The sequence below is a fragment of the Gallinula chloropus genome (genome assembly GCF_964237585.1).
Source record: "Gallinula chloropus genome assembly, chromosome: 2".
Lineage (NCBI taxonomy): Eukaryota > Metazoa > Chordata > Aves > Gruiformes > Rallidae > Gallinula > Gallinula chloropus.
This window is the reverse complement of record NC_140086.1, coordinates 138,613,382-138,634,872: the sequence shown is the minus strand read 5'-3', so window position 1 is coordinate 138,634,872 and position 21,491 is coordinate 138,613,382. Positions and strand designations below refer to the sequence as shown.

The window sequence follows — 21,491 nt, the reverse complement described above, 5'->3', positions numbered from 1 at the left end:
TTGGAAGCGGAAACATTTCACTGTTGGCACTGAAGCAGCTTGGCTGTGAACTGACAAAGCCTGTATGGCCCCGAACAGGTACAGTGCTTCCAAAGCCTGGCAGCAGCATCTGCAGCACACAGCTGAGCAGAACAAAGAGGTACACTCAGACAATTAAACTGACATACCGGGGTACGTATTTGGAAGACCGGGGCTCTCATTTCCATTTTTATTTCTTTCTGTTGCAGGTAGTGGTGTAAAAGTCAATGTATCACACAGGACAGAGCATTTCTGCTATGGATCATTACAAGTTCTTTTACCAAAACTGCAACATCACAATTTAAAAAGAAAACAATCCCAACAAAACCATACACAACCCCCAAACCAAATGCCTACTGTTCACTGCACCTTGCCTTTATTTTAACCTGATAAAACAGTGTCTAGAATCGGTAACATCAAGCCCAACTGTATCAAACATTTGATCAAAATATTCTTACGATGGTTTAGAGGGACAGTGCTGCAACTCAATGGTTTTATTTTCCAAGAACTTAATTTGAAAAGTCAAACAGCAACACAAAATCATCTTACTACCCCAGGTTTTAGTTATGCTTTGCAGACTTTCAAGGTCTGAAAGGTCTTGAAATTCTTGGCAATACAATATTTGAAAACCTGTATAAGACAGAGGTAAGTTCTAAGTTAGCACCACCTGTGCAATGCAAAAAGGGGGGTTCAGGAGTACAGTCTGTATCTGACCGCATGGGATGGATGGGTGGTTTTTAAAAGTTAACAGGAGGCCCAGCAATGGGTGCTTCAACGGGAGATATCATGGGGAAACTTCATGTAAAGACTAAAATCAAACAGTTGCTTCTGTTTTCTGGCGGGCACATTTAATTTATAAAAGCTTTTTGGTTTCCCCCCTTCCAATTTCTAAATCAACTAATTGAAAGTAAAACATCTTTATGATTTAGGTCAACATTCTGTAGCCCTCAAGTACAAAAATATAAATACAAACTGTTTAAACAGTATCTTTAATGAGATTCTGGCAGTAGTTTTTTTAATCTAACAAGACACATCACGTAACAGGTCTGCCACTGAACTTGCTTAAGAGTAAAATCAGCTTCAATATGAAGCTGTTAAGGTATCAAAACCCTGCTTTTTACATGCTAAATATCTTCAGCAAGTGTGCCCTTAAACACAGCGATGAACTTAACTATAAGAATAACTAAATACATACATGAAACTCTGCACGTGGAACGTAATTCATAGAACTGGTTACAACAGATGATTACCTGCATTTTGTTAATTTAAAAATGGTACAAATCATGCAAAACAACTCTAAAGATAATGCAAAGAAAGCTACCAGTGTTTGCAAGAAGTGTTCAACTAAACCAAAATGACATTAAATGAAATACGAGTATTTACTAGCAAAGATCTATCGCTATTTCAAAGCAGCAGAGGTAAAATCTTCAGGTTTTGAGTGTCAGTCATACTGCAAAATGTCATTGCTCTTGCTTAATGCAGAAGCACATGCTTAGAAGCCCAGAACTGCTTATTCAGAAAAAGACTTGCTGGTAAGAGTTTGGGCTTCACTAGATTCAGAGATGCTGCACAGATTAAGAATAGCAGAGATTTGCAAGAATCAAAGGCAAAGGCACCCTATTCAGTTAGCCAAAATAGTAGCATTCCCTTTCTCATAAGCGTGACGACGGTAATGGGGCAGATGATAAACATTTCTACAAAGGCAGCCTCTTAAATGTTATCTTAATTTCTCATTTTGTAAATGCCACTAGCAGACACCAGCGGGTAGTAGTTTATGCATAATATTAACCTGCAGGATGAACTTGGGATTTTAAGTGTCCTGATTTACAAATAAAGACTATTACTAATGCTTTAAAAGACTACTTTTACGATCTAAAAAGTTTAACTCTTATTTTCCAATATTTTACACCTCAGCTGGACTACCATCTCATATCATTTCAAACATCTAACACTGCTTACTGGAGTTTTATAAAAGTTGTACCTCATGTATTAAGCAGCAGGCAACAACAATGGTCTTTTCCAGCACAGCTGCACCTGGCTGGCTACTGAAAGATTAGGAGTATTTCTAAAACACAGGAAAACTCATGCAGTTTGGTAAAGTTTGCTGTCATTTCACAGTTTAAGTTTCCTTTAGTCATTGCACTTCTGTTGATAGTCTTGGTTTTGTTTAAATATTACTCCGAATCTGAATTTGAACCAGCAATCTTCTTTTTCTTCTTTTTACCATGTTTCTTGTGCTTCTTTCTCTTTTTTGATTTATCCTAAAAACAGTATTAAAAAAAAATAAAGGGAAGTTATTGCATAACAGATGGCAATTTTATTAAGTTCTGCTAGTGCAAAATGAGACCACAGAAAAGATATCCTTACAAAGACATTACAAATGAGATTTCTATAAAAGCCTATTGAGAAACCTCAAAAAGAAAATTCCCATTTTACCCAGTAATTTGCACAATTATGAGCAGTCTTGAATTTATCTCCATCATGCTCTGGCTATAACTTATTAGTGTCACTATTACATTTCCTATACTGTGAAATAATTTCTGGTGTTTTATAAATTTCAAAGAAAGTAACAAGGAAGTGCAGTGACATCTTACAGACAAGGGAATAACTAGAATGTTTACATGTTTTAAAGTAAGCACTTACATTTACTTTGTAAAATAGTTCAACTACACTTGGCTAGAACATCCAGCACTTGCACCGTGATCTGGCAGTGTGGGCTCACCATGGAACAATTATATATAACACTACCAGAGGACCAGCACTGATGTCTGCATGGCAAACTGCTACCCTACTCAGTGCTGTACAGGTATTAGTAGCTCTAGTAGGTTTATACAGAGTAAGATATATGATACAGTAAGTGCTAAACTTATATAAATCTGAAGTCATATGTATCTATACAGTAAACAATACCTACAGCAACAAAGTCCTCCTTTAATTCAACCAGCAGGTAAATAGAGAAATTGTTAATTTGGATTCCTGTGACAGTAGACTTTGCTCTAAAACATTTCTATCACTGAAAAGGGTGACACTGGCAATTAATGAAGTACAGAATATTTATATCCTAAAACTCCAGTATAAGTAAGAAGGATACTTGCTGTTTTCTCTTTTTCCTCATTGTTTTTCTTCTTTTTCGCTTGCACCTAAAAACAATGAATTAAAATGTAATAGGACAGCAGCTTTGAAAATGCTGTTTTAAATAAAAAGTTTGAGCTTTTGTTGTATATAAATCAATGATGGCACAATGGTGGTAGAACGTCCTGAACAATTCACTGGTTGTGTATTAGTCTAAAATCAGCATTATCCTATAAACATCCAGTTTAGGACACACTCTGCCTTTCACACACAGCAGAACAAGAAACAGCAGAGATATGAAGGTAAAATACTAAGTTAATGTGGTGAAAATTCCCAATTAAAAAATGCAACATTTTGGAACCTTCCCAAATTTTGTTTACGAATTCTTTGTAAACAGAATATAAATCCTCAAAGTAAATATACACAAGAGTGAGAGTAAGATCTATGTCCAAAATTATAATTCACTGGAAAAGGCAGTAAAAAAATTTTAGCATTTGCCTATGTACCTACAACCATCCGTGATAAATTTTGTGAAGGATACCACACCAATCACTTAGCCTCATTCCACTGAGCTCTAAAATATTACAGAATCACAGAATGTTAGGAGTTGGAGGGGACCTTGAAAGATCATCTAGTCCAACAGAATCACAGAATAACAAGGTTGGAAGAGACCTTTGAAGATCATCGAATCCAACCATTCCCATCCTATGCTAAACCATATCCCTAAGTACCTCATCTACCCTTTTTTTGAACACATCCAGGGAAGGTGACTCAACCACCTCCCTGGGCAGCTTGTTCCAGGCCCTGACAACTCTTTCAGTAAAAAATGTTTTCCTAATATCCAATCTAAACCTGCCCTGGCACAGCTTCATGCCATTTCCCCTTGTTCTATCTTCTGTCACCTGGCTGAAGACACCATTGTCCACCTCTCTGCAACCTCCCTTCAGGTAGTGGTAGGTGGTGATAAAGTCTCCCCTCAGCCTCCTCTTCTCCAGGCTAAACATCCCCAGCTCCCTCAGCCGTTTCTCATATGATTTGCCCTCCAGCCCCTTCACCAGCCTGGTTGCCCTTCTCTGCACTTGCTCAAGGACCTCAATGTCCTTCTTATGGTGGGGACCCCAAACTGCACACAGTACTCAAGGTGTGGCCTCACCAATGCCGAGTACAGGGGCACAGTTACCTCCCTAGACCTACTGGCCACACTGTTTTTGATACAAGCCAAGATGCCATTGGCCTTCTTGGCTGCCTGGGCACACTGCTGGCTCATGTTCAGCCCGCTGTCAACCAACACCCCCAGGTCCTTCTTCCTGACAGCTCTCCAGCCAGTCTCCCCCAAGCCTGTAGCTCTGCATGGGGTTGTTATGTCCCATGTGCAGCACTCTACACTAGGCCATGTTAAACTTCATCCCGTTGGTCTCAGCCCATTGGTCCAGTCTGTTCAGATCCCTCTGAAGAGCCTCCCTACCCTCAGGCAGATCAACACTTCCTCCTAGTTTAGTGTCATCTGCAAACTTACTGAGGGAGCATTCAATCCCTTCATCCAGGTCATTGATAAAGATGTTGAACAAGACTGGACCCAGGACTGAGCCCTGGGGGACGCCACTCGTGACCGGCCTCCAGCTGGATTTGGTTCCATTCACCACCACCCTTTGGGCCCGTCCATCCAGCCAGTTTTTAACCCAGCCGAGGGTCCACCTGTCAAGGCCAGTGGCAGCCAGTTTCTCAGTCAGAATGCTGTGAGAAACTGTGTCAAAGGCTTTACTGAAGTCCAGGTAGACCACATCCACAGCCTTCCCCTTGTCCATTAAGCGGGTCACCTTGTCACAGAAGGTGATCAGGTTAGTTATGCAGGATCTACCTTTTGTAAACCCACGTTGACTAGGCCTGATCCCCTGGCCATCACGCATGTGCTGCATGATAGCTCCCAAGATGACCCTCTCCATGATCTTCTCCATGATCAACCCCCCTGCCAGAGCAGGATCACCTAGACTAAATCACATAAGAACACATATAGGTGGGTTTTGAATGTCTCCAGAGAAGGAGACTCCAAATACCCACCAAATGTTGAAAATTTTCAAGTAAATTAATTCAGAATGACCTGTAGGTGATGGGTGGTCTACTAAACAATCCTTACTAGCAGTTTTTATTACAGAGAAAAACAGAAAAAACTGTGTGCTACACCCTTACGCCCTTTAAATAAATCTGTAAAGAGCAGAACAGTTTCAATAATACATCAAGTCTAAGCTAGTTTGTTCACTCATGCAAATCAATGAACTAAAAGCACTATAACATTTGAAATTGAGATCTCACACTGACCTCCTCTGTCTGATCCGATTCTGATAAGGATTCTGACGATGCAGGTCCATCGCCACGATCAGCTTTCTTCCTTTTCCTGTGGTGATTTTTGCCATCCTACACAAAGTAATAGAACTGTAAGTAAAGCAAGACTTTTCAAATTTTAGAAAACTTCTACTTAAAACTTAGATTGAAATATTTTTTTCTAAGTTATGAAATATATTAAAATATTGTTGACATTAAACTAATTACTCATCATCAACAAATTACCCCACCAACTGTCAAAATGCTTTTAATGGAAATATTTTTTTCTGTATATTCTCTTGTTACTAAGATACAGCAGCCTTCCAAATGCGAGAGGAAGAATACTACAACATACTATCTTACTTTAAATAACAACACAGGAAGGAGTAAGCATTTGAAAATGAAATGTTTCACCACTTTTAAGGACTACTGAGCAGATTAAGATGTCTCAATATCTGCATACAAACACTGCAGCTTCAGACTCTTGCTTGCTGATGAAATTAAAGGAAAAAGCTCTCTTTGTATTTATGTCCAACCAGGACAAGCTATCCCTGCCAGCTGCACTTCAATGCTTCAAACATAATCTCAGTATGTGTAAAGGACAGTCTTGTTTTATTTGAAAAATTTCAATACTGCATGACATTGCCCTGATGGGCTACTTCTCCCCCTCCCCCTTTGCTCTGGGCTAGGCAAGGTTTCCCTAAGACTGAAGCTACTTTCTTCCATTCAGTTTCTAAGGCCAGAAACTGGAAAAATTCTTGCTAATATTCTTTTTGCAGGTGGGATCTCACATCTTGGCTGTATTTACTCTATTATAGGCAATAATAATTTCCCACGAGTACTCATACAAAGCACACAAGATGAAGTCCATTTGAGAGACAGGGCATCTTCTGATAGAAGACCTCTAAGTCTCCAAATACCCTTTGCTTTCAGATGTGGGAAAGTAGCATTACAGCTTAACCAAAAATAAGGGGCTATGGTTTTTGAAGAGAAGCTACTTAAAATGAGTTGGTGGGAAATGGAAACCATGACATGGAAGCAGAAGCAAGGAAAAACCCAACAGATTTGCCTTATGCAATGGAGAATTTGTACATCGAAGCCAATACTGTTGACTGGAGTAGTTAGAGGCTAACGTAGTAAGAAAGGTAACTGGAGGGAAAGACTATGGTGGACTCTGAAAGCACTGTTACTTTACACATAGGGTACAAATAACTAAAGCTTAAGTCAACAAGATGATTTGCATTAAACATAATGGCAGAAAGAAAGTCCTGAGATGTGTGGAAAAAAATGGTGAGGGGAGGAGAGAGAGTTTTCATGTTTGGAGAAGAAACCAGAGTAATCTGTGTTCTTAAGCTAACACATTTTTATTTGAGAATTTTTCAAAGCTATTGTAAGTGCAGTATCTATAATTATGACTATATTTAGATAAATACATCCTCTGCTTGATGTTCCATTATTTACAGCAACAAGCCAGTATCCTACCAGGCATGCCACTGAAATGCCTTCACACATATTTTAGCTCACCATCACTGCTCAAGATAAACCCCAATTACTAGAATGCAGCTGATCCACTACAAAAAGTTTTCTCATTTACCTTCCTAACATGAACAGATCCAAGAACAGATCCAGCAGTTCCACTAAGAACAATTACTAAAACATGAGCTGAACCCAACTAGAATTCAAATTGGGGGTACTGAATACCTTCTGACTGTGTAGTTTTTGACAGACAATTTCCATAGGTGTAAATTGAGGCACTGAATATTAAAGAAAAAAAATAGAAAAGAAGAAAAAAAGAGAGTTCCTTTATATATGTAAGATGATGCAGTTCTGATGTATTTCAAGAGTAAAAATACCTTCTCTTTTTCATGATCTTCCTTTGACCTTTTCTTTTTTGTGCTGTCCTAAATAGAAAGAAAAACACAAACCATGACAAAATTATTTCAGGAAAAAGGTAGTAACCCAAAAGCAGGCTGACCCCTTGTCTTTTTCTGTTCACTGAAGGTCATTCTTCAAAGTTGTTATTTCTACCTTGCAGTTTAAAAATATTATAGCCACACATAACAGTATGGATTCTCTATTCTCTATCCATGTCCATCTCCACTACCGGCAGGGGTTAAACAAATATTTCCGTGGAGCTTTCTGCCTTCCAGGAAGGCTATCTCTGTGTCCCTTTCTGTAGCAGAAGTTTTACAACTCCCATCAGCACCAATTCATAGGGGTATGCAAACAGTGATTCAGTACAAGTTATACCACAGCATTGGGTACCCCTGAGAAAGCCTGTGATGAAGTCTACACGCAGAATCCTAACAACTTGCTGCATTATTATATGGACCTAAATCCAGCTGGAGGCTGTTCCCCAGGGTTCAGTCCTGGGTCCAGTCTTGTTCAGTATCTTTATCAGTGACCTGGATAAAGGGATTGAATGTTCCCTCAGTAAATTCTGACACTAATCTGAGAGGAAGTGTTGATCTGCCAGAGGGTACGGAGGCTCTTCAGAGGGGTCTGGACAGGCTGGACCAATGGGATGAGGTTTAACAAGGCCAAGTGTAGAGTCCTGCACTTGGGACATAACAATCCCATGCAGTGCTACAGGCTTGGGGGAGACTGGCTGAAGAGCTGTCAGGCAGAGATGGACCTGGGGGTGTTGGTTGACTGCCAACTGAATATGAGCCAGCAGTGTGCCCAGATGGCCAAGAAGGCTAATGATGTTGGTCTCTTCACCCAAGAAACAGGTGATAGAATGAGGGGGAATGCACTCAAGCTGTACCAGGGCAGGTTCAGATTAGCCAGGAATTCTTCACCAAAAGGGTTATCGGGCATTGGAACAGCCTGCCCAGGGAGGCGGTTGAGTCACCATCCGTGGATGTATTTAAGATGGGTAGACAAGGTGCTTAAGGCTATAGCTTAGTAGCGGACAGGCATGGTCAGACTCACAGAATCACAAGGTTGGAAATGACCTTTAATATCATCAAGTTCAACTGTCCCTGTGCTAAGCTAAACCATATCCCTACGTACCTGATCTACCCTTTTTTAAAACACATCCAGGGAAGGTGACTCAACCCCCTCCCTGGGCAGCCTGTTCCAGGCCCTCACAACTCTTTCAGTAAAAATTTTTTTCCTAACATCTAATCTGACCCTGCCCTGGCACAGTTTCATGCCATTTCCCCTTGTCCTATTTCCCGTTACTTGGCTGAAGAGACCATCACCCACCTCTCTACAACCTCCTTTCAAGTAGTTGTAGGTGGTGATAAGGTCTCTTCCCCTCAGCTTCCTCTTCTCCAGGCTAAACTTTCCCAGCTCCCTCAGCAGCTCCTCATAGGGTTTGTCCTCCAGCCCCTTCACCAGCCTGGTTGCCCTTCTCTGGACTCACTCGAAGACCTCAATGTTCCTCTTGCAGTGAAGAGCCCAGACTGGACACAGTACTTGAGGTGCAGCCTCACCAATGCCGAGTACTCGACTCGATGATCTCAGAGGTCTTTTCCAACCTAGTGATTCTAAGATTATTAATATTTAGGCACGAAGTACAGTACACTAGCTACTAGAAAGCAAATGAACTCTACCCTAGCCGAACCCAGGACACTACCCACTGTAACACAGATAAATGCTAACAGAACAAACTGCCTCATGGTTCTTCTCCACTTTTTTGTTCATTCAGTAACCCTGTGTATTCACATTGCTCTACATTCAGATAAGGAAGATACCCTCAGTTTAATATGTATTTGGGAAAGTCTCAGTTCTCTGACAGGAAACTACTTGGTCCACAGACATTTAGAAAGGCAATATTCTGGCTACTGACACCCTGCAGTATCCGTATTTTCACAGATGGTGTTCTATTAAGCAACATAATTACAAGAATTTCACAGAACATTTTATATTTTTAAGTGTTAATGCAGTATTAAACTAAACATTTGAGCAGCACAAAAGCTGCATATGTTTGAATTCAGAAAAAAAAGCTAAAAGCTGCTGGAATAAAGTAGATTCCCAATTTCATCTGGAAGATACAAGTGGAGCTCAACTACAGCAACAATGCATGGCTTGAAATTTAGGAGATTAAAAAATTTTCGTATGTTAAAGTCAGATATATTTGTGTCTATAACACGGATCAGGAAAACTTGCCAAGTGTAACACATATTCACCTTGCTGTCTGCCTCTGATTCAGAAGTTGAGCTTGCTGAAGATTTCCGTGAGGAGCGGTACTTCTTTTTCCTTCTTTTCTTCCCTAGCTTTTTATCCTATCCACAAGTATTGTGGGGAAAAAAAGAAAGACAAAAACCCAAATTTACTCTTACTAGAACTAAAGACTTAGATTAAATGTAAAGAATAGGGAACACCAGATTCCTACATGTTACATGTTCTCTTGAGGAATTAGGTATACTAGAATTGAGTCTTTTAGTGGAGGACCTTCGTAACTCTTCTGCATTGAAAAAACTGTAAACTGGTGAGAAATCCAGGTTCTCCAGATTGTTTATTATTTAGATGTGTGCTGTAGAATCTGATTATCTGTAACAAAGATTTTTTTCTAAAAAGTAAAAGTGGTATGTTTGCATTTTTATGATTAGATGGGGGATTCTATTGAAAGTGCATATAATTCCACATTAAAACAGAAATGGATCTAGTCTAACAAGGCAGCCAGCCAAAATTTATAGCTTTCATGAAGAAATTCTTGAACACATACATAGCTAAAATTCACAACTTTATAATGTCTACCAAATGCATAAAATTTAAATTTTTAAGTTTTACACAAACCAAGCCTTCACACAATATTCCAAAATATATTATCAAAATCTGTGTTAAGAAGCCACATAAAGAAAATGCGTTAGGTTCTAAGAAGTTCTTACCTCATCTTCTGAATCAGATGAACTGCTAGAAGAATCAGAGCTTGATGAAGAAGAGGAAGATGAAGACAACTTGACCAAACACAACAAAAAGTGAAGCTTGTGAGATGCAGCATTTTGTCTAGCAAACAGTCAAAATTCCATCCAACACCTTCTTATAAATCTCTTCATTTATAAAGTATTATCAATGAAATTTTACTTCCAAGAAGCTGGTCTTACATAGATTTTCTTAAACTGTAAAAGGCAACTTCTAACATTTTTCTTTTAATAATACATATTCTTATGCTCTTTTCCTCCTGTTAAGCAGTTGTCTTTGTACATAATGTAAGTCACCCCCTCACATTAAAAAAATAAATCCATCCATGTATCAGTTAAATCCAAAATTGCAGCTACACTTCCTTTCCAAGAGAGCTTAAATGACAAATAGTAACACCCTCAAAGCAAAGAACCTCAGAAAACTGAAAATTTTGCTCACCCTACTGGATTTCTTCTTTTCCTTTTTCTTTTTCTTAAAAAAATAGAATAAAACAAACGTTACTTTGGCATCACATTTTTTTGTTGTGAATTTATATTTATGTATTTTGATGCTGGTTTTTAAAATGTATCGATGACATTCTGTACTGGCAGCACTGATGATAAATCCAACACAGACTGTAAGAAATTGACAATAACGTACCTCTTTCTTTTTGGAAGAACTCTCATTTCCACCCAGTAATTTCTCCCTGTGTTTTTCCAGTTCTTTCTTCCAATTCTGAAAAAAAACCCCACCCCAAGCACAAACAGTGACATTAGTGTTATTCTGTAAAAGCTTTTTTTAACAGACCTCTCTCAAAATCTTGTCCGGGATTAGAAATACACAACATATAATAAGAAAATAAACAACATCTAATAGAAAATCTTATATAAAATAAGCACCATATAATGTTATGAGGAATTTGATTTTACAGAATATTAATCAAAATACCATGTTAGTTCACACCTTAATGTTCAAGTTATTTGGATTTAAGAGACTGTCCTTTAGCTTGAAGGTCATAAATTATGAGATTTTTTAGTTTTCTATCACTGTGTTCTTGCAAGACCACTTTAGAAAGGTAGGGCACCCTACCAGAAAAAATTGCTATTTTGTCTTCAATTTAAAAAAACTGAAACAAAATTCAAGACAAATTTTCCTTGTCCTTCTTCAGTGTACAGTTGTCAGGGGCTGCCTTGGTGCCCACAATAATTATACACATCTTCATAGAAATGCTCTCATTTTTGCACAGATAAAAGTCTCCTCTCATTCCATCTTTTCAATCCCTCACAAGGTCTCTAGGACTACCTAAAATCACCTCTTCATAGAGCTCTGAAACATCCAACCCACCCCCATCACTCTGAAAGGCTGCTAGCTTCAATCTGTGCTATTCCTGCTTCACAAGCTCCCTTTATTATTATTATTCTTCTGATCCCTCTTTCCTCACAGTGAAGCTTCATTGGTATTGTATTGGCAAAGCAGTGATATGATCCACGTTATGCTGAAGGGACAGAAGTATCCAGAATTAAGTAAGATTATACCTTTGCAATGCAATACGATACGGTGACCCCCAAGTCAGCATACTGTGAATTAGCTGAGCGGTGCTGAGACACATCCCAGATTAGCCAGGACACCGTACTGCGCACAACGGGTTTCCACAGTCCAAGGCAGCACCTACACACTATTGCAGCGGGTTGGATACTTGTAACCTAGTACCCGAGCTACCTGAGAGGTCTCCAACAACAGCCTGTGCTTTATTACGCAGGTGCTCTCCTTATCTGAAGACTGTGCTAGTGTTACATTTTAAACAAAAGTAGTGCAACACCTGTCAGGAAAACAGAAAAGGCAGCACCTCATTCAGAGACCTGTAATCTTCTCACCCACCCTGAGATCTGTTCTTACAAGCTTTAGGAAGAACTCAGCCACTTCACAGTTCCCTGCATCCCTTCCTACCCTTCTTCCATACTGACAGGCTGTTACCTTCTATCCATGCCATTTTCTATTATTTCACTATGAAGCAAAGATATCAGGAAACAAATATGATAAAACACTAAACCAAACTCAGCAACCTAAAACTCAGAGAGCTTATAACAACTGGTCCTCTCAGAACCACACCCCACAATCCTCCAAATACCCGTATAACTTCTTAGGCAAAAAGGTACAGCAAGAGCAGAGGTACTATACCCTTCTGATACCAGAGAAAGAGCATAATCTACTTCAACCAGAACGTCACACACAATGACAAATACTACTGCTTGAAGCTTATCCCAAGATACCAGAACTCAAGAAGGAAAAGGAACAATTAAACTCACTGTGTATTAATTTCTTCCTATGTATACAACAGGAGTTACACTCAAAAGTTTCCTATTCTGTGCTGACCTCCAGTACATGGTACACACAAACATCAGAACAGCTGCACTTATAGTAGGGAACCAGCATGGAATGTAATTGACTTAGGATGAGAAAGAAAGACTTTATAGTCAGCCCTATCTGCATACTGAAGGCCATTCTTTGTGTCTTCTCTCATATTAATATTAAATGTACATTTCTTGCCAAATATATCTGTTTCCAGCAATACACCTCTTTCCAGTATTTTTGGATTGTGAAGATTATTACAAGTGAAGATTGTATTACAACAGACTTCAGTTTATCATACTGGGAAATGCATTAACTTCATTTATTAATACAAATTTATGCATTTTTACAACTACACTTAGATATATGAAAAGTTCAAGTTTTATTCAGCAGCAATTTTCAAAGCTTTTTATAATAGTGTTTCTCTGAACTGATTCTTCACTGGTTCTATTCTTCCAATAGAAATGAAACAAAACATTTGCTCATTAGAAGCTTGAGTGAAGTGAAATATAATGGATACTTGGTGCTGTTAATGATAATGGAGAAAAAGTAGCATGTGAGGAGAATAATCAAGTATTAATATAATAGTAACATTACCAACCTCATTCATCTTTTCTTCAAACTCAGCCAAAGCCCTGGATCCTTTCTTTTTCTTTTCTAGTTGCTCCTTCACTTCTTCCCTACATAAAAGGGATGACAGATCACAATTTTCTCAATTCAATATACCTTCTTCAGTATCTAACTTTTTGTAGGGTCTTTTGAGGTTTAGCTTTGGCTGAACTTCCAACAGAAAGAAAAATGAAAGCATCTTAGATGTTATGTATATGGTAACCTAACCCTAATAACTTAAGTACAATAACTAAATCCCTCGAAAAGATCTAAAGCTAACTTTGCAATTAGGTAAATTATTCTCTAAAGTCTTTTAAGAGGAAGCAAAATGGACTGAATGCAAAGTAAGTTGTTGAGAATATCTCAAAGCAATGATTTTGTTGGGTAGGGTAAACTGTGTTCTAAGAATATATGAGCAAAATGTGTTGTTTAGAGATTATTTAAAAATTAAATGAGGCATTTTAGGATTTGTGAAAGAGGTAAAAAGACCAATGTTTTCCTCTTCTGAAAAACTGTTGCCAAAGTATTTAAAGACAAATGAGAAATATAAATTTCAAATTGAAATGCTGGTATTTTTAAAAGAGGAAATTAAATACATACTTATGAAAGAGTGCCTTGGCCAGAGACAATGAATCTTTCAAGATGTATTACTGGGTATTCTGGGGAAGAGGTAGGCACCAGTGTCATCTTAGTAAGAGCGAACAAATCTTTTACTCAGAAGCTCAGAAGGGCAGACAAATATTGCCACTTACCATGTTGGTCTTGGCCTGTTCAAGTAGTCCTGTATTGTTGGTCCTGAATTTTGGGCAGGACCTCGTGCTCTGGCCATCGCTATGGGATTCATATAAGCCTTGAATATAACACAACAAAAAGAAATATAAAATTGATCAGTTGCACCATGATACCAAAAGCTATCCTTTTCATTCTCCGCATTAGCTTTTTCTCACTTGCTGAAAAATAATTCCAACTTGTTTCTAAAAATAGAAAATACTTAACTAAACCAAGTTGATTTGGTCTGGTAGAAAGACTTCAGGCAAGTGCTTTTAATTTGAGCTACACTGTGGCAGAAAGAATGCATCCACAAAGAGCCCACACTCCTTACAGTAACCCCCCTCCCCGAGCAATGACTCTGCAAACTGAGCACAGCATCACGATCACTGAAATATTCTTCCCTGGGACACGGAAGATAATTTCATTTCAGCTCTTACTCTCTATGACAACTGGCTTTATGCCTTTAATGTTCTGCCCAAAACTGATGGCAGTAGATTCAACAAAATCTGCATAAAGTTTCTGGCTGTAACATAAAGACAAGCACATTGTGGTGCTCTGCTACAATTATGTATGTATGAAAATTCTGTGGCACGGGACTATTTTAAGGAGGAAAAACATAAGAACTCCCCAAACCTCCCAATGTTATGAGATATTCCATCTTTCAAGCCCGTGCATCCTCTTCATCTTCACTCTAAAAATTTAGTAGGTTATAAAAGATGATTTAAAACTTAGAATCCACAATCCACTTCAGCAATTAATGGAAAAACGCTAATCTAGGAAAAAAAAAAGTCTTATTTTTTTCATGCAAATAATGTTTTGTTCATGCAAAAAGGAGGTACATGTACCCCCCTTACCTCATGGGCTTTTATCACTATCGCAACACTTCAAAATTTAATTTTGCCAAACATTTGAAACGAGGGAAAAAATCAAATTGTCAGTTTGACTGACTGGCTTTGGTTGCCCAATCTGAGATTTTATTTTTTTTTGTTTTAAGACAACTACATTTTGTAGATTCACAGTAGAGATTCAACCGTATGTGTAGGTCTTCCATGCCCAGCTTTTTATTGGGCCATAAAGTAAGCATGCAGAAACCACTGTGCGCAGAAAGCGACCATTTGTGAAAGCTGTCAAGCAGCAGCTGCTGCCTCCCCTCGTGTTCCCACCACTGCAGAAGCAGCAGCCACGGCAGTGCTGGGCTTCTGGACTGGGCTGCGAGCAGGCTGGTGGCCTTTGGCTCTGGAAGCTACATTTAGGCCTGGAAGAGGAACTCTGGGCTCTGCCTGGGAAGGGGTGGCAGTCCAGAGGCAAGCACTCCTCACACTGAATTTGGCTCATGGTCCATCAGGCAGACCACACTGAAGCAATCAGAGGACTCTTCCAAGTGGTCCACTTTCTGGCTTAGGTTGACTTTGCAACTGTAAGGGTGACTGACATTCGCTGCCATTTCTCAGGGCTTTGCTTTGTTGCACACAAAAAGGCTAATGAACATGGGCAAGTCAACACTGCGGTATGCCAACTTAAGCTAGTTAGATTAATCTAAGCTTGCCTCAAACAAACAGCTGCAGCACTTAAAGATACATATTTATCTTATTAACTTTAGCATTTTATTATATTACAAATCTACAAATGAGTAAAAACTTTGCATCTGAATTCAGCTTCAAGTACAAAAGGAGTACTTTCTTTTTTCCTTTAGCAATGCAGGAAAGTGGTACTTGAAAACTGTTTTCATTAAACAAAGGTAATTTCGATGTGATAACATTCACTAGAGAAGACAACAGAAACGTTATCCATGACTTAGCTTACTCAAGTGAGCAAAGCGAGTCAACTCTTTTTGGTTACTGTTCAAAAATTTACATCTGAGATCTACAGGTTCTAACATAATTATTATTTCTAAAGTCAAAGTTTCTTGCTCTTCTTAAACAAGTAGTAGCTACTTTCTTACCTGAGCTAACCTGAAATGAAAAAATCAACCAAACAAAAACTCTCGCTACAATGGTCAAATGTTGTTTTGCTACTTCCTCAAACTGACCCCAGATAACCACCTAGGAAGCTTCCTCCAACGGCTTTAACTTTCTGGCAGCAAACGCATAATGACCGAATACTCCTCTATATTCCACAGTTAGGAGGCTTATGTCTTAAAACATGCCCTTATTATCTCCAACAAGTTTATTTATGAATAAATACTTCACTGAGAATCATTTCTTAAAAGTATTTACACTGCTTTGCCAACTGCATGTCCCTAGCCAGAGAGCGCACAGAAATGTACTCTCTTTTCTTCTTTTGGCACTTTGCTCAAGCAGCTATTAAAGGGTATTTGTTCTATAGCTTTCCTGCTCATAAAAAGCATGAGGCACCTTCAGACAGCTCGGGTCCTCTGGGCATGGGATATAGACTATTGCTACCTTGCAAGTATCCTGCAGATGTGAAAAAATACCCAGATTTATTTTCCATCTCCAAATAGTCAAAACGATGGTGTGTTTAAGAAATGACATGGGAAGGAAATAACAGGTAGAAAGCTCTACTATCACAGAAGAGGAGCAAAGGTCATTATAACTTGGCTGTACTAGCAGCTGCCATGGCATAATGAACCTCATACTAGAATTTAAATATTTGCTGGCATTGTTAGGTGCATACCAACTTTCCTATTAAAAGCAAGCTACGAGTAATCAGAGACACCCAAACACACCCAAAACCACTGCAAAAGGGCAATACATTTCAAGCATAGGCCAGGTCTTGCAGTGTAGCACTGTCAACTCTTTTTCAATAGTGTCTATTCGATTTTAATGCCTCAGTAAAGCAACCAAAGACACTTAGCTACCCATCTCTATAATGTATGTGTCCATCATGCCTATTATGTGCTATTCTGCCAAGGTAAGCATAGACATTTTCCTGAGTGGACAGGAGTACGAATTCATAACACATACTAGAAAGAGACAAAGGAAGGGGAAAAAACCCCAACCCAAAGCATTGTGAGTTGTTTTTAATCATAAAACTTATTAATTGTGAATTTACAATGCCTCAGTGAAATACAAGCATTAAGTGAGTACCAGTGACTGGTACCAAAATGTTTAAATATGCAGAGGGATGACTGTGGTAATGGTATGAAACGAGGCTCTGCGATGAGGTGTGCAGAAGAACACTTCTGGCTTTCCAACCGCTGGCTCCAAGGTTTCTGGAGCGCTGCGCAAAGCTCGATTTCGAATCGCCCAGGTAGGGCGAATCGCCAGGTTTAACAACATAGGGCTTAGCGACGATCAGAGCTACTTTCAGCAAATGCTCAAACTCCCTCTGGGAACATTATATTTTTGCAAGGACTGGGCCAGCAGTTTGATCATCCCCCCTTGGCAGATCACAAAGCAGGCATCAGCCACCACGCTGCCGGACTCGACACGGCAAACGAGGGGTTCTGCCAGGGAGCCGCAGGCACAAGCCTGCCCACGCTGAGGGACACCCCACGTCCCTCCCTCCACTCGGGACCTGCGGCAGCCCAGGCCCGCACCGCCCACCCCGTCCGGGCGGGTCCGCAGGGCTCGGCCCGCCTTTGTTGTCTGGCGGCACGGGGCCCCGAGGTCGGCCGGCCCCCCAATCCCGACGCCGCACAACCAGCTAGCCAGCCCTCCAGCGCCTCACGCTCGCCGCGGCGCAGGCCCGGCGCCCTCTTCGCCCTCGCGGCGGGGCGGCGGCCACATTCCACCCGCCCACGTCCTCGTCCCGGTGGCCGGAGTACGGCAGCGGGCTGGCGAGGCCTGCCTAGGCCGCAGCGGCGGTGCAGCTGCACTGGCTGAAGCAGCGCCCGGCCGCCTGCAGGTTCCCCGCCGAGGCCGGCTGGAGGTGCCGCCGCCGCGGCTGTGGGGAACCTCGGCAACGTCTGCCGCGCCGGCCTGGCCCCCGCCGCTGCCTCCCCTCCGGGCTGCCCACATTACTCACCACCCGGTTGTCCCGCTTCCCCATGGTGCCGCCGAGACCCTGCGCCTCCGCCGGCTCCTCGCCCCAGCCCAGGGCCCTTTCGTCGCGCCCGGGAAGCCGCGCAGCAGGCGCCCCGGCCCTGCTCGGCGCGGAGCAGCAGGCGAGCTGCGGGGAGCGACGATGGCGGAGGCCACGCAGCGCCACCTGCCGGGGCCGCGGTGCCACCACGGCCGGAGCGGCCCCTCGCCGCCGGCGGGTGGCGACCGTTAGCGCCCCGCCTCGGCTCCGCTCTGCTCCGCCGGCCCTTTGGGCGAGGGGAGGCGGCGGACGGAGCGGTCGGAAGAGGAAGGGCGACAGGGGATGATGAAAGCGGGGGAGCAGTAATGCAGGGCGTCGGTTGGGGCGGTGACAATGGTGGGGAGTCGGTGGCTGCGACGGAGGGCGAGCGTCGTGGTGGCAGTGGCGGTGAGGGGCCCGCCGGCGGTAGCACTCCGTAGTGGCGGGCGGTGTGGGGAGCGGAGGGTACCTCTGAGGGAGAAATAAAATGTGAAGGTGCGTCTGTATCCCGGGGCGACGTGTGGGCTAGGCCTGCCAGGCGGGGGCACAATTGGGGGGGGGGGGGGGGGAATGGGAGGGGGCGGTGTTCTCCTCTTGATCGATCTAATTCAGTTACAGGTGCAGCTGCACTGCTTCCTTCTTTTTCCATCAGCAGATGCAGATTATGAAATAGCAGCCTGCCCGGCGTAGAATTCAATGAAGTAAAATGCACGTCCATCACTCGTTAGTTCTCTGCACTGCACATTAAAGAACAGTGCGATATTGAGCGGGTTCGTATTGCACTAGGCTAATGCAAAGGCTAAAAGAAGCCTGGGAATTACCAGGTGTCCAATTTCAGATGTCCCTTCCTTAAAATGTTAGCATTAAAAATTATTCCACGTTAGCTTTTAGCTTCATAAGTAGTTACATACTAATACTTTACTCATACAAAGCGCAAATGAGTTTTCTTTCAGAAATAGCATTGCTGTGTTCAAATTTAGCAACAGATGCAAAAATCGGTGAGTTCACGGGACATTGTGATGCCAAGCTATTTTACTGAAACCAAGGTCAGGCTGTGAGGAACTAGAAGAAAACGAACAAGGTGGCTGCACCGGAATTGCAAATAAAATTTGCTCAATTGCAAATAAAAGTTTGCTGTTGAAAACTTGTGATTTAATTCTTAGGAAAATAGTTTGTTCTAAGCCAAGGATGGCTACTTTGGAAATGCATCAGGGTGAAGTTCGCAATGAGCTGCTGCCTGCAGTGCTGGAGAAGTACATTGAAGACAGAAGAAACAAACTGCATGAAACTATATAAAAATAAAATTAGGAGTATTACTAAAGGTATTGTGATACCTGTTTGTGAATCATGGTGATGTCACCCTGAACACATTTTCAGATGGGCCACTTTGGAATAACATCCCCACAATCCAGTTTTAGGTGACTTGAGCCACTGCACTGCACCCATGCAGGCTGTCCCCAGCTCTGCTGCAGCATTTGGGGTACCAGGGTGGCTCCCAGGTGTGGAAGTGCCTGTCTGTCCATCTCTGTGCTGGCATGATGGTAGGATGGCAGGTCTTCACAGGCTTCAGCTCAGATGCAGGAGCGTAGGCGATAACCTCAGCTGCGACAAGTCTGCCAGGGCAGAATTGCTTTTCAGAAATGTCACGATCAAATTTGAACCAGGAGAGTTTATTCATTCAGTGCTTTGCACCGTGAGGTTCTGGTGGCTCTGAGCTGGTGTCATGCCCTTGTAGGAAGCCAGGGGTTGAGGACTGCTTCCCACCCTGTGCAGGCAGTGGGGAGGAGGGAGTCCTTCACTGGGCATGCCAGAGTATTAATTAGACTCCCATTAGCTTTCCTTCCCTGGCTGTGAAGGAGGCTTGGGAGTGTGGCCAGACAATTCAGCCTGCTAAGTCAGATGTCTAAAAATGGATGAAAATACTTAGAGAAAGGACTTCTGTGTGACAGGAGGCTGAAAGATGACCTTGTTTATTGAAGGTGGGGGGAGAAGCAATGCAGACAATAGGTGTAAAATGAGGAATGACACAGATACTGTAAATCTTGCTTTCCATTATCAAGAAATGGCAGGCAAATGATAGACCAAGACAATGCATTTAAATCTTCTAAAATGAACTTTTGTTTCTATGGTGCTAATAAGCATGTGACATCTAGTGTCATTAGATAATTCAGAGGCGAAGAGGATGAGAATATGTGAATAATGAGAAGAGTAACATCTGTGCTTGTTTCAACAAAGTCCTTAGTATTTTGCTTAGTGGAATTTGGTTTTAATTTTCTTTTCCATATTTGGGTTTTATGATCTTTGTGGAGGGGATAAGTCACCTTTGCACAGGTGAAGCCTGGGAACAAAATCCCCATAGGGAGACTTTCTTCTGTAATCGTCCACAGGCTGTTAGATATTCTTCTGCCCTGAGCACTGTCAGACGTGAAACACGGGATAGAATCCAGATCTGTGTCGCAGCTCTTATTTAATCAGTTAAATACTTCCGTGACTTCCCCTTTTCACAGGGCATTAGGTGGGGATAATGGGGGTCTGTATGACCCTGACTGCACCTCTCAGCTCCACCACAGGCCTGACTGCAGTTGGGTGTCTGTCCCTGGCTGGAGTGCTGCTCGTAAACTTACAGTGTGCTTCAAGACTACTTTGGCATGTCACACATATGTAAAAGTAGCTGCTGTTTCTATGTAATGCAGCACCACATCTGCAGTGTATACATGGGTCCTGTATTTTCTAGGAGTGGTGCAAAGTTTTGGGTTTAGGTTGAAAAATCCTTTGTCGCTTTGGGGTCTGGTAGCTTTGCAGTCATTTCTGCCTAGAGCTGAAATCTGTTTGGATGCTTGAGCTAATAGTTTTTAGATTCTTATGTGTGGTGGCTCACTGGGGGACTCGTTAGTAGAAACTACTTGTATCCTGCTCTAGAGAGCAGTTAATGTTATTTACAATAAGCTGAAGATTTATTTGAGTTGTTTTGATGAGGATTTTTTTGTTGGTTAGGAGTGAAGACAGAAAATGTGCATCTGGTTTTAGAGTTTGATGTTGTGTCATTTTGTGTAAGAGTCAAAACACGCACTTTTACCATTTCTGTCACCCAGAAATGTTACTAGTCATTATAATAAGGAAAAAACCCAACCAGTTAATCAGTAAAGTGTGCTCATATTCTTAAAAGATGGAAGATTCTGCAGCAGAATTGTGAGGAGTGCACAAACACTGTATGGCATGTTAGTGCAACATGTGGATCAAGTAACATTTTGGGGAAAATACTGAGTTTCACGAATGGCTGGGAGTCATTATAGGTGGATTAAACCACAATTTGCCTAAAACAAACCAAAGATTTCAGTGAAGATGAACTAGTGCAGAACCATACAGCGTTCATAGCAATTATAACAATTTATCTCTTTGGGGAAAAAAAAAAGAAAGGGATTTCTCCAATTTTTATTATTTTAAATTAAATTCATCCTAGGTAAGTGATAAAGTAGTTCAGAAATGAGAAATGAGGACAAATGAGATGAGATTTCTATAAAACTCGCGGTCTGTGCATG

General features: G+C 41.3%; 1 protein-coding gene across 1 annotated transcript; it reads right to left on the bottom strand.

Annotated features, from left to right (window-relative positions):
• Nucleotides 1-377: 377 nt before the first annotated feature.
• Nucleotides 378-18,051, bottom strand: FAM133B (family with sequence similarity 133 member B). Its single transcript, XM_084279847.1, has 11 exons — nt 17,917-18,051; nt 13,971-14,068; nt 13,211-13,289; nt 10,921-10,995; nt 10,720-10,752; nt 10,248-10,316; nt 9,546-9,641; nt 7,263-7,310; nt 5,407-5,502; nt 3,114-3,158; nt 378-2,279 (listed from the first exon to the last, which is right to left on the bottom strand). Exons 1-11 carry the CDS (start codon nt 17,938-17,940, stop codon nt 2,193-2,195), a joined length of 750 nt encoding a protein of 249 aa, XP_084135973.1. The 5' UTR covers nt 17,941-18,051; the 3' UTR covers nt 378-2,192.
• Between the last annotated feature and the right edge of the window lie 3,440 nt (nt 18,052-21,491).